The sequence below is a fragment of the Halichoeres trimaculatus genome, unplaced genomic scaffold (assembly GCF_033239565.1).
Source record: "Halichoeres trimaculatus isolate MK-OKI-2021-1 unplaced genomic scaffold, fHalTri1.1 fHalTri1_scaffold_13, whole genome shotgun sequence".
Lineage (NCBI taxonomy): Eukaryota > Metazoa > Chordata > Actinopteri > Labriformes > Labridae > Halichoeres > Halichoeres trimaculatus.
The window spans coordinates 7,276,022-7,292,594 of NW_027437191.1; the positions used below are offsets into that span (position 1 = coordinate 7,276,022).

The 16,573-nt window shown below is 40.3% G+C and overlaps 2 protein-coding genes across 2 annotated transcripts; both read left to right on the forward strand.

Moving 5' to 3' along the window:
* The first annotated feature begins 1,770 nt into the window (after positions 1 to 1,770).
* LOC141801674 (uncharacterized) lies at positions 1,771 to 8,027 on the forward strand. Its single transcript, XM_074684813.1, has 3 exons — positions 1,771 to 2,080; positions 4,947 to 6,985; positions 7,078 to 8,027. Exons 1-2 carry the CDS (start codon positions 1,912 to 1,914, stop codon positions 6,443 to 6,445), a joined length of 1,668 nt encoding a protein of 555 aa, XP_074540914.1. The 5' UTR covers positions 1,771 to 1,911; the 3' UTR covers positions 6,446 to 6,985; positions 7,078 to 8,027.
* A 3,333-nt stretch (positions 8,028 to 11,360) lies between these two features.
* On the forward strand, positions 11,361 to 16,387 carry LOC141801675 (uncharacterized). The gene is made up of 2 exons (XM_074684814.1): positions 11,361 to 11,672; positions 14,835 to 16,387. The coding sequence occupies exons 1-2, from the start codon at positions 11,570 to 11,572 to the stop codon at positions 16,256 to 16,258; spliced, it is 1,527 nt and encodes a 508-aa protein (XP_074540915.1). The 5' UTR covers positions 11,361 to 11,569; the 3' UTR covers positions 16,259 to 16,387.
* The last annotated feature ends 186 nt before the right edge of the window (positions 16,388 to 16,573 follow it).

The following is a 16,573-nucleotide window of genomic DNA, read 5'->3' on the forward strand; positions in this document are numbered from 1 at the left end:
GGGTAATATGCCTTTAATGAGGAGTATGAGCAGGATACCTTAAATGCATAGTTTGATTAGTATGAGAAGTATGGGTAGTATAGTATACCTAGTACGAGTGTTATGCCTAGTATGAAAACTATACTGACATTCCTTGCTTCCTGACTCACTGGTCAGCCACCTGGCATTACAACTTAAAGGGGACATATAATGCTTATTTCTCCTTTTCACTATGCCAGACTAGGATGCCTGTAAAGCATTTCTGCCCTCAGTACAAGTCATTTAGTTCCTTCATTGCCCCACAATAGCGTTCTCAATATCCTCATTTTAGGCCATTCTGAAGATCTCGTTGAAACACTCTGTTTCCAGAATGACCTCCAGTAACCTCGCAACGTCACAGCCCTTTGTGCTCTGATTGGTCAGTTCTATCAGAGGGGCGGAGGGGGTAGAGCCAGGGAGCGGTTTTTGCAGCATCGCAGTATTTACAAAATCGCCACATTGAATGGAGCAGACTGAGCGAGTTTGCTGTTTGCCAAAACTTCACCGTAAGGCATTGATAGCACAAATAAAATGGCAGAGTGTAGGATACGTCCTTTTGTATTGGACCCTGAGTCAGACCCGGACGGTTCTGCAGCTCAGGAGTAAGAAAATCCACCTGGACACAGATCATCTCAGGACGCTTCAGTGTGGTGAGTCAAACCGGTACTGTAACATGTATAGTTTATACGTGAAAAAATAAGATAAGATAAGATAAGATAAGACATACTTTATTAATCCCCGGAGGGAAATTCAAGTTGTTTGGGCACTCTTCCAAGCAAAGAATTGTACACTCTGATGGCTGCAGGGAGGAATGATCTTCGGTACCTCTCGGTCCTGCAGCGCACAGAGGTAAGACGTCCAAATCTGCTGATCCTCTGGACTATGATGTTGTGAAGTGGGTGATCAGAGTGACGGATATATATTTATATAGGCAGACTTCACCAATAAACTATTTCTATTACAGGGCTCCATCCTGCTCCTTCACTTTTCTCTGTCTGTTTTATCCATCATGCTGAAAGTGTAGTCTAAAGATCGCTTCTACCGTCAGTTCTTCACTATGTTATTGTCGCAGCATTATTGTGGTCCAGGTTCACTGTGCATGTCTCACAAGTATTATGATGTCTGCTGAAACTACGGTGTTTTAACTGCTAATTCACCATGTAAAGCTGAGCTGCTCAGCAGAGCAGAGTCCCTGCATCCAGCATCTGAGGGGGGATACTCAGCTCTTGGTGGGTGTATCCCTCGGTGGCGGTTGTGTGACTAACTGACATCACAGAGGAGGAGCTGCTTTATCAGATTACTCCAATAAAAAGAAAGGATCCCCATGTCGTCATGAAGGCCGAAATCTCGCGGCCAAATGGCAATGACCTATTTTCAGAGGCATCAAATCTCGTTCTAGGATATCAGAAAAAATACAACATCTCATTTTTTGAAAATTCAGGGGATGTAAGGTCTTGTTTTCAAATTTATTATATTACATGTAAGTATTAAATCAGGGATCAGCATGATATGTCCCTTTTACTTTAAACTGCCATTTGCTTTGACAACTGTATTAGCATTGGCCTTTGTAATCAAGTAGACAAAAAAAAAATTATATATTAAAAACTGGATTTTACTGGTATTAAATTGGTTGTCCCACCTCACATATCTAACTTCATAGGTACAGAGATGGGAGAAAAGCATCATTCAGCTCCTCAGCATTCTTTTACGGTGGGTGGCGGTATGCACCTCAACGTTGTTTGTGAGCCGCCATTAAATGAAAGAAGAAGAAGAAGAAGTTAACCCTTCCTAGGGACGCTCCCCGGCCCCGACAGATGTCTCAGAAAATCACCTCCAAGAAAGACCTCAGCGTTCACTTTTCCTGTTTCCTTATTGCCTCTAGGATGTGAGGAGATGTCCAGATTTCAGGATCTTGAAGATTTATTCAAGCGGCGGCTGCTCGCTGCGGGTAGCAGAAACACGGGAGAGCAAATGACACCGTCTGGATACGAAGAGGAGCTCCAGCGCCAAAGAGAACTACTGGATGTGATTTTAATACCTGAGATAAAGCTGCACAGAGCAGGTTGGTTTTTGACAATGTGTGCGATAATGTTTCGGGGAATTGAGTCAGGAGCTTAATTTCTTTGGAAATGTTGAATTTAATGTGGAATGCTGTGTCGAAAAAGAAAGTTTACGTAAGTTTTCATCCTAGTTTAATTTTATATGCGTATGCGTGAGTGTTTGGGTGTCAGGGGGTTGTCAAAATATCCTCATTTGATTAGTATTTAACAATATTTTAGACGGCTCGTTGGTCCAGTGTTCCGCCGGTTCAAACTGTTTCAGACGTTTTAAAACGGCTCCAACCGGTGAAGGCTTTGCCACTCGGTTCCCCCCCTTAACGTCAACAAATTCATCTGCAGAGTGTTAATCAAAACCAGCACAGACTGGATATCCTCTATGCTAACAGGCTAACTGTGGTGCTACACAATCTTTTTTTGCTGAAAGGCCTCGTTGTTGTTATACTGCCCTCTAGTGATGTGGTGGTGTTTTGAAATCAGTTGGAGAAACGTTTTCATCTTTCTTGACCTCACGGCTGCCTCAAACACTATTAACCACACCATCCTCCTTTCACGCCTGGAGAAAACCGTTTAATAGGGAGAATCCAGAACCAGGAGATTTGTGATGAAACTGGTTAACCTGCACTACCATCCCACAGGGGTGTTGTTTTAACCCTAGTACCAAGGAGAAACCAGACATGCACAGTGGCTACAACAAAAAGTTAACCAGGACACTGATGTCTGATTGAAAAACAGATTTGAGATTCCCCCAAAGAATGCCAATCTACAGACACCAGAGAAAGGTATGAAGATAATGCATACATTAAACAGCAACAGAAAGCACCAACTCCTGGGTCTCAACCAAGCGGCTACCTCTGGTCTAAGAATATGAGACAATGCTGAAGTGCTAAAATCTGCTGTTTCTCGAGTGCCCCCTTGAGGTTGGCTCTGGAAGTACCAGAAGTCACATACTCACCAAGCCAAAAAAAGTCATTTTCAAAGCAGAAATTAACCTTTTTACAGCCTGGTTCATAAAACGTCTCCTGTCTGAGTCACTAATTTTACTATCGACACCCACTGTACGGGGGGGTTAAATTTTTTTCTAACTAACTACTTTTTCTAACTATTAAGATCGCAAGCTCCTCCAATAAGAGGGACAGCTGAGGGTCACGTGACCGACAGGCGCCCTATGGCTGTAGGTGAAGCCTTTGCCACTACCAATATGGCCGCTATAGCCGATTTTCCATTACAGAAACAGACGGGTGACGTCAGCGAGACTACATCTATGTTTTAGTCTATGGTACCAAACCCTGACAGTGGGTGATGGAGCTGTGAATGAGGTAAAACGCTTGATGACGCAGGAGCCCTTGATGTAGTGCAGCAACAAGCAGAGGTACTGAAACAGGACTTTATTGATCTACTCATCAAAGCTCAGCCTCTTAAAACTGGGGTGTATGTGAGTGGCCCCCTGCCTACAGTACAACGTGGAGCTAAGAAATCCACCAGACTGATGACTCAAAGATAAGTGTGCTCATTGTGATTTTTTTTTTTTTTTTTACCAATATTGCGATTGCAATTTAGCATGGAATTTTTTGGGAAGGATGTTTACCTTCTGCATTATTCACTAAACACAAGCAGTAAATCATTCTTAAGTATGACTAACATGGCAAAGGACACTGTCAGCATATAAACAATTCTTTCCTGTAGGCCAGGCCTTCATGTTATGGTGAACTAAGATGAAAAAAATGCATGAATTGATACAAATAACATATTTTTAGTTAACTATTACAATCACAGTAGAATGTTGACTGATTGAATTCACTCCAAGCCTTGTAGACGTACCATCACATTATTATTAATTACCTTAAATAAAATCAGAGAAAGGGACAAAGCACTGCAGAACAACAGGCCTGGTGTGAACAATAATATGAATCCTCTTCGCTATGAATCTCAGACTAAATAAAGTGCAGAAATGTAAATGAGACCAAATCTGTGGCTCAACCACTGAAACATGTCAACATCTGGAATTCACTTTTTTATAAAATGAAAAAGAAACACTGTGAGAACATAAATATAAATGTGAAACCTATAAAAATCTTACTGAGCTCTAGTCGTTTTAGTAGGCTTGTTTATTGTAATCGCATCTTTACAGGTCTCCCTAAAAAAATCAGTCAGACAGCCACAGCTGGTTCAGAACGCCGCTGCTCGAGTCCTCACCAAGACAAAGAAAGTGGATTGCATCAGTCCAGTTCTGAGGTCTGTACACTGGCTCCCTGTTTGTCAGGGGATAGAGTTCAAAAACACTTCTCCTGGTTTAAAAAGCTCTGAATGGACTAGGGCCAAAATATACATCAGCAATCTTCTAATCCAATACGAACCATCAAGACCACTTAGGTCATCTGACACAGATCTGCTTTTGGTCCCAAGAGCCAGAACCAAACATGGAGAAGCAGCATTCAGCTTTTATGCTTCATATATCTGGAACAAATCCCCAGGTTGAAGGCTCCCCTTATTACAGCGACAACTTATAAGAACGTTTTAACAAATCCTTTTAATACCTTGTTTATTGCACAACTCTGCACTGTGACTTTTATACTTAAATTCTGTTTTAACCCTCTTTTTGCCATTTTATTTCATTTTTTGCTTTTCTAGTTGATTTTTAATTATTTTTTACTGACTTTTCAAAGTGTAATTGGCTCTCTGTAAAGCACTTTGAATTGCCTTGCTGCCCAAATGTGCTATGATACAAACTTGTCTGGCCTATATGAGATTGTCATTACAGTTCAGCAGCTGCCCTGAAAAAAAAGGTTCTTGGTTTTTTTCTTCAGATTTTCTTTTCCATCAGGAAGATGATCTAATATCTCATTAATATTTTTTCACTGTGTCCTGCAGATGTTCAGCTAGTTATTGTGAAGGAAGAGGAGCTTCCCCCTGAACAGCAGGAGAGGAGCTCCTATCCAGACCAGGAGGATAATGAGTCCCCACTCATTAAAGAGGAAGAGGAGGAACTGTGGATCGGTCAGGGCAGAGAGCAGCTTCAAGAACTGGAGGAGGCTGATACTAAGGTCCTGTTTCCTTCAGTCCATATGAAGAGTGAAAATGATGAAGAGAAACCTCAGTCCTCACTGCTTCATCAGAGACTAACTGACCATATGGAAACAGCAGCTGGTGGAGAGGACTGTGGAACACCAGAACCAGAGAGGAGCTCAGGTCCAGAAAGAAACTTACAACCAGAGATTGAGGTTAAGATCGAAGCCTCCTCAGATTCTGGATCAGAGACTGAAGACTCCTTTGATACTGGATCAGAGACTGAAGATGAGGCAGATGATTGGACGGAGACCAGAGACTGTTGTAAAAGATTAAAATCTGCCACAAACAAAAGAGCAGAGTCTGTAAAGTCACACTGTTGTCCTGAGTCTGATAGAGCCAATCACGTGGTTTCTCTCACAGAGAATAAGACCATTAGCTGCTCAGAGTGTGGAAAAGGATTCAATCATGACACAGATTTGGGCAGACACATGTTTGTTCACTCAAAAGAAAAACCTTTTATCTGCTCTGAATGTGGTAAGAAATTTAACTTCCAATCGAATCTAGCTAAACATATGTTGGTTCACACAAAAGAAAAACCTTTTAACTGTTCTGACTGTGGTAAAAAATTTAAGCGCAAATCAGGTCTGTCCTCACATATGGTTGTTCACTCCAAAGAAAAACCTTACAGCTGCTCCGAATGTGGCAAAGGGTTTAATCACAAAGCAAGTCTGGCTGGACATTTTTTTGTTCACAGCAAAGAAACACCTTACAGCTGCTCTGAATGCGGTAAAAACTTTACTTGCAAATCAAATTTGACACAACACATGATGGTTCACTCAAAAGAAAGACCTTATGGGTGTTTTCAGTGCGGAAAAGAGTTTAATCAAAAAGCACATCTGACTTCACATATGCTTGTTCACTCAAAAGAAACACCTTTCAGCTGCTCTGAATGTGGAAAAAGTTTTACCCTGAAAAGAAATTTGACTACACACATGATTATTCACTCAGAAGAAAAACCTCACAGATGTTTTCAGTGTGGAAAAGGATTTAACCAAAAAGCGCATCTGATCTCACATATGTTTGTTCACTCAACAGAGAAACCTTTCAGATGTTCTCACTGTGGAAAAGGATTTACACAAAAAACACATCTGACTTTACATATGATCATTCACTCGGAAGAAAAACCTCACAGATGTTCTCAGTGTGGAAAAGGATTTACCCAAAAAGCTAATCTGGCTTCTCATATGTTCATTCACTCAAAAGAAAAACCTTTCAGATGTTCTCACTGTGGAAAAGGATATACCCAAAAACGACATCTGACTAAACACATGTTCGGTCACCCAGAAGAAAAAAACTTTTAGCTGCTCTGAGTGTAGGAAACGTTTGTACTATAAAATAAAGGCTGTTTCATACTTGGGCTGCACGGTTAGCGCTGCAGCCTCACAGCAAGAAGATCACTGGTTCAGTTCCTAGCTTGGCCAGTGGGCCTTTCTGTGTGGAGTTAGCATGTTCTCCCCGTGCATGAGTGGGTTCTCACCGGGTACTCCGGCTTCATCCCACAGTCCAAAAAACATGCTCACCAGGTTAATTGAGCGCTCTAAATTGTCCGTAGATGCGAGTGTGTGAGTGAATGGTTTTCTGTCTTTGTTTCAGCCCTGTGATTGACTGACGACCAGTCCAGGGTGTCCTCTCGCCCAATGACAGCTGGGATAGGCTCCAGCCACCTGCGACCCTGAACAGGATAAGCGGTTAGAAAATGGATGGATTAATGAATGATTCATGCTTGACGCAGGGAATGATGTCATCTTTGCACCCGTGCCCCCTTACGTAATCCTTTTCTGTATAAAGCCAAACTTCTTTGGCTCTCGTTAAGTACTCTAGTACAGTGTTTCTCAACCCTGGTCCTGGGGCCCCCCTGCCCTGCATGTTTTGGATGTTACCCCACTCCAGCACACCTGATTCAAATGAATGGCTCGTTATCAGGCTCGAGCAGAGCTTGATGACGAGCTGATCATTTGAATCTGGTGTGTTGGGGTCGGGAACATACATACTGTGTTTAATTGGGCTTAGTTATTTGACAGAACATGATATAGATGAGAAAGTCATTTATGTGTGTGAAAACAGCATTATTTTTAGCATAAAATCACTGCACAGTCAAGTAGCCACTTGATATTCACTCTACAATGTGAAGCATGTTGAAAATGAGGAACCCCCCCATGAGATTACGCTGAGATTGTACCTTCTTGAACAGTGTTATTATATTTCTTTCTCAGCCGCTGCCAAGTTTGCTTATGCCCCATAGGATTGCATCTAAATTAAATAAATCAAACTAATTACTATGCACATATTAATACGCTTGATTTATTTAATTCAAACAGACCCGAACAGCAAAGTTGCTGTCTCCCTCTCTTGCAGCTGCAGCTGTGTTGCTCTTTTTTTCTAAAAACATGCTCGGACTTTTCATACGAGTGCATTAAAATTTCTGGTTGAATAGGGGTGAAAAACGCGTCCCTTCTCCTCTCTGTTGCCGTGGTGTATCATTGAATCTGGGCTCTATTGATGATAGCTTTTTATGGTTGGGCTGCACACACCAAACTCCAGGTGAAACTACTCCAAGTTGACCACACTAACTCAAATCAGCTGTTCTGAAACCGAAAACTCAAAGTGTTCTATCTGAAAGTGGATCAACTCACAGTTCAAAATTAGACTCAGAGTTTATTAAAGGGATAATTCAGTTTTTTTGAAGTGGGGTTGTATGAGCTCTATGTGACCACTAAGGACATTAGATACAGTAGAAAGTTGTCTCCTCTCCCTCAGTAAGACACAAACTGTAATCGATGGTGACGAGGAAATAGACGCTAACAGGGAAAGACCGTACCAGATTCAAAGGCTATTTTCTCTGCCTACAAGAACTAAAATCAAAAAGTAATACCACAGTTTAAGAGAACGATACATAAAATATTTTATAAGTGCATTAAGTCTTTGGAAATATAAACATTTATCCGGACCTAACTAACTAGTCATGTATCCTTCCGTGCAGCGCTGGTGCGCTCTGTCCCCCCCCTCCTTTCAGCTGTAGGGAATGTAAACAAGCTATGCTTCGGGCGCCGGTTGTAGCCTCGTGTAAGTTTGATCAAGTATGGTAATTCTTTTGTTTGTACTCTAAGGATTGTGAGGCAGCGTAGGAAATTCAAAATGAGTGACTATGACAGCAGAGAAAATAGCCTTTGAATTTGGTACTACTGTATCTAATGTCCTTAGTGGTCACATAGAGCTCATACAACCCCACTTCAAAAAAACTGAACTATCCCTTTAAAACTGCTTCGTGAAACGGACCCTAGATCACATTTTTTATGCGCCTCAGCTGCTCGCAAACAGTTTTTCTCATCCCTGTAACGTCAGTCTGACTGCAGATTTTCACTGTCGCATCCCAACTTCTACAGACCTCCAAAGTGTGTTGTCTTTATAGCCAGCCAGGAAATACATGCAGTAAATTTCAAAATACAATTGGGTATTCACTTCTTGTTTAATGTCATAGTTATAGATAACACAAAAATACCAAAATACTTATAGATAGAACATGTTGAGATCTAAATAGAGTGTTAACAAATATCTTATTTACTGTTAGACAGTGCTATTATCAATTAACTATTTATAGGTCATTACCAAATTGAAAATCTAAAGAGATAGTTTATAAAAGTTTTTTTTTTTTGAATTGGCTGAAATGCATATTTTTGAGTCAAGAACAATGGGCCTCAATCACGAACAGTGAACAAATCTGTGACTCATCAATGTTTTATTACTTGAATTTTTTCTTACTCCGCAAATGAATTTAGAACCTCAAATTTAGAAATAATGACAACCAACTCTCAGAAAATGTTAACACATACACTTTTAACTAAATGCATGACATTTTTAGCCTACTTTCAGTAAAAGAAAAAAAAAGTCTTTAATAGAATTCAATAGTAAAAACTGTAAACTGACAAATGTATTAAACAACCATGAAACTGACGCACATCCACCCCATTATTGAAACTTAAATTAACTACTTAGTTTTAAAATCCAAAATACCACAATGTATGTTTTAAATGTCGCAGTTTTTTGTTAATTAGATCGCTGGGTATCATAAGTGCAGATGAGGTTTGGAGGAAGACTGAGGCCTACAGGGTAGAGTTATATGAGATCTGGTGGGTGTGGTACAGGCAGGATTAACAGGGAGCCGTTATAAATGCAGGGGATGAACACTTGAGATTGAACCATAGAGGATTGAACACACATTATGACCTGATACTGAAGTTGTAACGTGATACTGAATTATTGTATTCTTTTGTGACACTAATTTTTATGTTATTTTTTGATACTAAATTTTCACCTTGTTTCATGACACTGAATTACCACATTAATGTAGTAAAAAGTAAATACCATTCACTGCTGCTGTCTTGGCCAGAGCACTCTTGAAAATTAGATTTTGAATGTCAGTGAGGTTTTCTTCAGGTTAAATACAGGTTAAATTAATTGAAAAATAAGAAATATACATGAAGGAACATTTGTGTGTTCGGGGCCAGACGGAGTAAACCTTCAAGGAGCATAGTCTATTGTCTATTCATATACTCTGCTCTACAAATAAAAATAATAAAAACCTAAACAGTTTTAACGAGACTGGTTTTTGGCAGCATTGGACTGGTGCAGCTTGTATGGAGTGTTCTGTGTCCCTCCAATGTGTTGATGATTAATGAAACTTCCTCTAAAGGGTTGGACTTATTCCTACTTCTGTCAGGCCCCTCACATCATTTTATCATCCACAGTGTTCAGTAAAAGCAGAATCCCCCTGTCTTGACCCAAGCATGAAGTAGGGTTTAACTAAATCAGCAATAAAAGTTTAACAACATGGTAATGACATTATTGTGTGATAATTCAGTATAACATTATACCATGATAATTAAGTATCACGTTTTTTCTTGATAACTGAGTAACAACATTATAACGTCTAACTTGTCACACTATTATGTGATACTGTTGAGATTTTATTATGTTTTATTTTTTTGGCTTCGCAGCAATAGGCATCAATAACATTTAGCTCACACCTGAGATTATTTTCTTTGAAATGCTCCGTTTGGAGAATGACCTCCAGTAACCTCGCAACGTCACAGCCCTTTGTGCTCTGATTGGACAGTTCTATCAGAGGGGTGGAAGGGGTAGAGGCAGGGGGCGGTTTTTGCAGCATGGCACTATTTACAAAATCGCCATATAGGATGGGGCAGACTGAACGAGTTTGCTGTTTGCCAAAACTTCACTGTAAGGCAATGATAGCACTAATAAGATGGCAGAGTGTAGGATACGTCCTTTTGTATTGGACCCCGAGTCAGACCCGGACGGTTCTGAAGCTCAGGAGGAAGAAAATCCACCTCGACACAGATCATCTCAGGACGCTTCAGTGTGGTGAGTCTAACTGGTACTGTAACATGTATAGTTTATATGTTTATACTCGGCTCTTGGTGGGTGTATCCCTCGGTGGCCGTTGTGTGACTAACTGACATCACAGAGGAGGAGCTGCTTTATCAGATGACTCCAACAAAAAGAAAGGATCCTCGTGTCGTCATGAAGGTCGAAATCTTGCGGCCAACTGGCAATGACCTATTTTCAGAGGCATCAAATCTCGTATCAGAAAAAAATACAATATCTCATTTTTAGAAAATTCAGGGGGTGTAAGGTCTTGTTTTCAAATTTATCATATTATATGTAAGTATTAAATCAGGGATCAGCATGATATGTCCCCTTTAAATAGAATATTTATGGATTTTTCATTAAAGTTACCTTAAAAACAACAACAACAAAAAAAGAATCAATTTTTGCTTTGTATGCCTTTGAATTGGAGGGTAGAGAGGATAGTGGATAGAGATTTGGCCTCTTTCCTGCATGTCACACCCCACAAGACTGGGGTGTGACATGCAGGAAAGAGGCCATGGGCTGGATGTGAACCCAGGCCACCTGCACGTGGGTGAAGCTCCTAGGGTGTGACCTATACCATTAGGCCAAAAATGAACATTTTTGAATACAAGATCACCTTTTCCCATCTTCTGTTTCTCACATAACAATATCAAAGCTCTCTTGTTTTACAACTCCTGACGTTTTCATAGGAAAAGAGAAAAGCTCCAAGATGTAGGGAGAGCATTATTCAGCTTTCTGAGAGAGACTCAACTGATGGGCAGAATTTATAGGTGATGTTATGGCGTTATACGACTTTGTACAGTAGGTGGCGGTATGCTCCCGAACGTTGTTTGCGATCCGCCATTAAATTAAAGAAGAAGAAGTAACCCTTTCGGATACACCTCCTGACAGACAATTCAGACAACCCTTTAAGTAAAAGACTTTGGCGTTTAGTTTTCTTTTTTTCTTCTCGGACTCTTGGATGAGTGAATCTGCACAAATTTCAGGATCCCAAAGATTTATTGGAGCGGCGGCTGCTCGCTGCGGTTACCAGAGACATGGATGAACAAAGAACACCGTCTGGATACGAAGAGGAGCTGCAGCGCCAAAGAGAACTACTGGATGTGATTTTAATCCCTGAGATAAATCTGCACGGAGCAGGTTGGTTCTGAACATGTGTGTGATGTTTCGGAAAAAAATCCAGTCGCTAAATTGTCTAGAAATGTGAAATGCTTTGTCGAAAGAGAAAGTTTCTTTTCATCCCAGTTTTATTTGCGCACGCGTATTGGGGTTCGGGCTTGGATAAGTATTTAATGATAATCAAAAACCGTTTTAAAAAGGACGCAGGCGGCTAAAAGTCGTCAATGAAAGGCCTCATTAGCGGAAACTCGAGTCGGTCTCTGCAGTCTTCATGCTTAGAGGGCTCTTTGGTCCAGTGTTTCTCCGGTCGAAGCTGTTCTGGACATTTTGAGCCAGTGAAGGCTTTGCCATTCGCACTTGTATCCTCCTACATGTCATCAAATCTATCTGCAGAGTAATAATCAAATCCAATACAGACTGAATATCCTTAATATGCTAACAGGCTAACTGTGGTGCTACACATAAACATGGCTGCTTGTCTTTTCCTGCTATGGTATCATTTCTGCTGAATGGCATTCATTATTGTTTCACTGCCCTCTAGTGATGTGGTGGTATTGAAGGCGAGCTCAGCTCAAGAGAAGGGTCCAGCTGCAGCTTTGACCTGCAGGGATGCAGCTGGATACTATTGCAGCTCAATTTCTCTTTTTTGGGTGTAAAGGTAGAAAAGCTGCAGTTCTTCAAACCAGCTAGTTCCATGAAAGGATGGACAGAAACTACTTCAGTTTTTCACCCACAGAGCCTACAAAGAAGTTTACCTAACAACCAGTCACTTAAAGGGGCTGTGAGGAGTTTCTAAGTGATCTTGCAGAAGTTGAGGGGCCGTTTACACGACAACGGTTTTAGGGTGAAACGCAAAAGTTTGGTTGCATTTCAGCCTCGCGCTTACACGGAAACAGCATATCAGCCAACTTGAAACGCAAACTTTTGAAAACAGCCTCCAGAGTGGGGTTTTTCTGAAACACTGCTGACACTGTTGCTGTCTAAACAGTAAGCCGACATTTTCAGTGGAAACGCTGATGTCACACTCCGCTTCGCACGAGCGCATACAACAGGACAACAGTACCGTTGTTATGATAGTCACGGACTACCATGTAGTGCTTGTGCTGCTCAATCTGTTGTATCTGCTGACTGTCTTTCAACAAAATGTGCATCTATTGCTCCACTTTTTAACTTGGCATTCCCCAATACACCAGATAATCGACCCAACTCATTCAGTGGAGATCTCCCAAAAGTGGCTTCTGGACAAGTCTGGACATTATCAGCGCCTTCATTGCAGGTTACTGATTATTTCGAAATGCAACTTCTTAGCCTCCTCATCAGGTCGGGCAGGACCTGATTAATTTACGGCATGTCTAGGCCTCTATAACAACACCACGCCAGCTGACAAAGTTTACAAGTGAGAAGATACATCTGTGTTTTTTTCTTTATATTTTGAAGTGATGGTGGACACTGGAGCCTCACTATCAAACAGAAAAAGGACAGAAGAGCAGGAGAAAGCCAAACAGGAGAGTGGCTAACACAGGGGCTAAGCTGTTTGTGCTAATATTCATTCCAACTCACAGTCAGCAGTTATTCTGCAGTGGTCTGTTCAAACTTGAGAGTCTATCAATAAAATGAAGAGTGAGGTTACGTTAGCTCTGCTTGGTAGATGACTGGCAGGACATATCCAAACATAAAAGTAACATAAGAAACCATGATGAGAGGTCACCAATGGCCGGACATTTTAAATCTGCTGGTTATGTAGTGTGCATGTCAAGGTTCATGGGGATTGAATGTGTGGGGCTTGTCTTGGGAGGAGGTGACTTTTCCTAGAGGTTTAAGTGTTTGGGGAGTGTATAATAATGCGATTCAAATACCTTATTGGTGTAGATATTACGATTATTAAGACAGCTGTATGTCTGATGCCGTAGCACCAGGTCTGGGACCCAGAAAGTTGGGGCTCTATGGAATTCAAAGAGTCTTTCCAATCCCTGTGATGAATAGAAGGAAAAAGAGGATTCTGATGGAAAAAATGAGAAACATATTTATACAAAAATCCATCAAATTTTGTGTCTACTTCTTGTGAGTCACAGCTTAAATTAAAGATTTTATTACTGAGCAAAAACTGGATTTTATGTTGTTAGCTGGAACTTGGTTGAGTGAAAATAACAGTGCAGCTGTTCTTATCAAGTCAAACCTCTAAACTTCAGTTCTATCAGTGAAACCAGGGCTCACATGAGAGGAGATGGAGTTGCAGTTTTAATTGACGACTCACTCAAATGCAAATTCAAATGGGTAACTTTTGGAGATTTTTTCAATATGTTGCTCTACAGCTGGAGTCTTCCCTCTAAAACATGTTCATATGTGTTGAATTCGATGACATAATTTAGGGGTGGGAGAAATATCAATACACCATATATCAGGTTGTCTGTTTGGTAAAATCAAAAACAGGATTCTTTGTCAAAAATTCAACTTTTTTTTTCAAATTCATATTCTTCATTTCAGTCTTTTTTAGAAACTGGATTGGAAAAACGTTACCACTTTTATCCAGCAGAAGGTGAAATGTTTCTCTCTGACTCACGTGATGTGCATTTTATGGGAAAATATGGCTCCTGATACAGTCTGTAACATCATCACCATCATTTCAATTTTTCACATGCAAACTAAAAATTGCAAAAATTGTACATTTTGAAAAATCACAATTTAAATTGAATCGTTGCCCCAAAAATCGTAATAGAAGTTCATAGTCAAAAGCAAACACGAAGAAGCAGCATTCAGCTTTAATGCTCTGAATATCTGGAACAAACCCCCAGGTTGAAGGCTCCCCTTTTTACTGCGGCCTATTATTACAATGTTTTAACAAATCTTTTTAATATTTTTTTTTAGTGCACAACTCTGCACTGTGACTTTTGTAGTTAAATTCTGTTGTAAACCTCTTTTTGCCGTTTTGGTTTATTTTTTGCTTTTCTATTTTTTTTTTATTATTTTTTTTCCAACTTTTCAATGTGTAAAGCACTTTGAATTGACTTGCTGCCAAAATGTGCTATATACATATGATACAAACTTGCCTAAATGTGATTGTCATTACAGTTCAGCAGCTGCACTGAAAAAAAAGATCCTAAGTTTTCTTTTTCTTTCCTTTTTGCTTTTCCGTCAGGAAGATGATCTAATATCTCATTAATATTTCTTCACTGTGTCCTGCAGATGTTCAGCTAGTAATCGTGAAGAAAGAGGAGCTTCCCCCTGAGCAGCAGGAGAGGAGCCCCTATCCAGACCAGGAGGATAATGAGTCCCCACTCATTAAAGAGGAACAGGAGGAACTGTGGATCGGTCAGGGCAGAGAGCAGCTTCAAGAACTGGAGGAGGCTGATACCAAGGTCCTGTTTCCTTCAGTCCACATGAAGAGTGAAAATGATGAAGAGGAACCTGAGTCCTCACTGCTTCATCAGAGACTAACTGACCATATGGAAACAGCAGCTGGTGGAGAGGACTGTGGAAGACCAGAACCAGAGAGGGGCTCAGATCCAGAAAGAAATTTACAACCAGAGATTGAGGTTAAGATTGAAGCCTCCTCAGATTCTGGATCAGAGACTGAAGATGAGGCAGATGATTGGACAGAGACCAGAGACTGTTGTAAAAGATTAAAATCTGCCCCAACTACAAGAGCAGACACCGTGAAGTCACACAATATTCCTGAGTCTGATAGGGCCAATCACGTGGTTTCTCTCACAGAGAACAAAACTTTTAGCTGCTCAGAGTGTGGAAAAGGATTCACTCGTAAAAGAGCTTTGGGCAGACACATGATTGTTCACTCAGGGGAAAAACCTTTCAGCTGCTCTGAATGTGGTAAAAAATTTAACTTCCAAACAAATCTGAACAAACATTTGTTAATTCACACAGACGAACAACCTTATAGCTGTTCTGACTGTGGTAAAAAATTTAAGTGCAAATCAAATTTGTCTGCACATATGGTTATTCATTCAATAGAGAAACCTTACAACTGCTCTGAATGTGGAAAAGGGTTTAATTACAAAGCATGTCTGAATGCACATTTTTTTGTCCATAGCAAAGAAACACCTCACAGCTGCTTTGAGTGTGGTAAAAACTTCAACTGCAAATCAAATTTGACTAAACATATGCTAGTTCACTCAAAAGAAAGACCTTTCAGGTGTTTTCAGTGTGGAAAAGAGTTTAACCAAAAAGCACATCTGACTTCACATATGCTTGTTCACTCAAAAGAAACACCTTACAGCTGCTCTGAATGTGGGAAAAGTTTTACCCTGAAAACAAATCTGACCGCACACAAGATTATTCACTCTCAAAAAAGACCTCACAGATGTTCTCAATGTGGAAAGGGATTTAACCAAAAAGCACATCTGACCTCACATATGTTTGTTCACTCAACAGAGAAACCTTTCAGATGTTCTCAATGTGGAAAAGGATTTACCCAAAAGACAAATCTGGCTACACATATGGTTATTCATTTAGAAGAGAAACCTCACAAATGTTCTGAATGTGGAAAAGGATTTACCCAAAAACCACATCTGACTAAACATATGCTCCTACACTCAAAAGAAAAAAACCTTTTAGCTGCTCTGAATGTGGGAAACGTTTTTACTACAAAGTAGGATTGGCAACACACAATTTAAGGACACTACTCAGCTGCTCTTGGTGTAGTGTTGGATTTCCCCTGAAGCTGACTTTGGTGCTTCACACAGAAACCCAGAATTCTCTTTGTGTTCATTTGTGTATTATTTAAAGACATTGAAACTTTGTGGAAAGTAAATGAAATATGAAAATAAACTGGTATGGCTGTAAACATGATATGAATTGCAGAGGTTGCTGACTTACTTAAGAAAATAGTTCTTTATTTTACATTGAGGTGCAAAAACAACTATTGAGAGAGATGGACTGAGAAAGGTGGGCAACGTATCAGGGGGTGT

Bases quoted from the DNA above. Each gene is read 5' to 3' on its own strand.
- LOC141801674 (XM_074684813.1), top strand. From the start codon at position 1,912: ATGTCCAGATTTCAGGATCTTGAAGATTTATTCAAGCGGCGGCTGCTC. The intron at 2,081-4,946 runs GTTGGTTTTTGA...TGTGTCCTGCAG, and splicing joins GATAAAGCTGCACAGAGCAG to ATGTTCAGCTAGTTATTGTG.
- LOC141801675 (XM_074684814.1), top strand. From the start codon at position 11,570: ATGGATGAACAAAGAACACCGTCTGGATACGAAGAGGAGCTGCAGCGC. The intron at 11,673-14,834 runs GTTGGTTCTGAA...TGTGTCCTGCAG, and splicing joins GATAAATCTGCACGGAGCAG to ATGTTCAGCTAGTAATCGTG.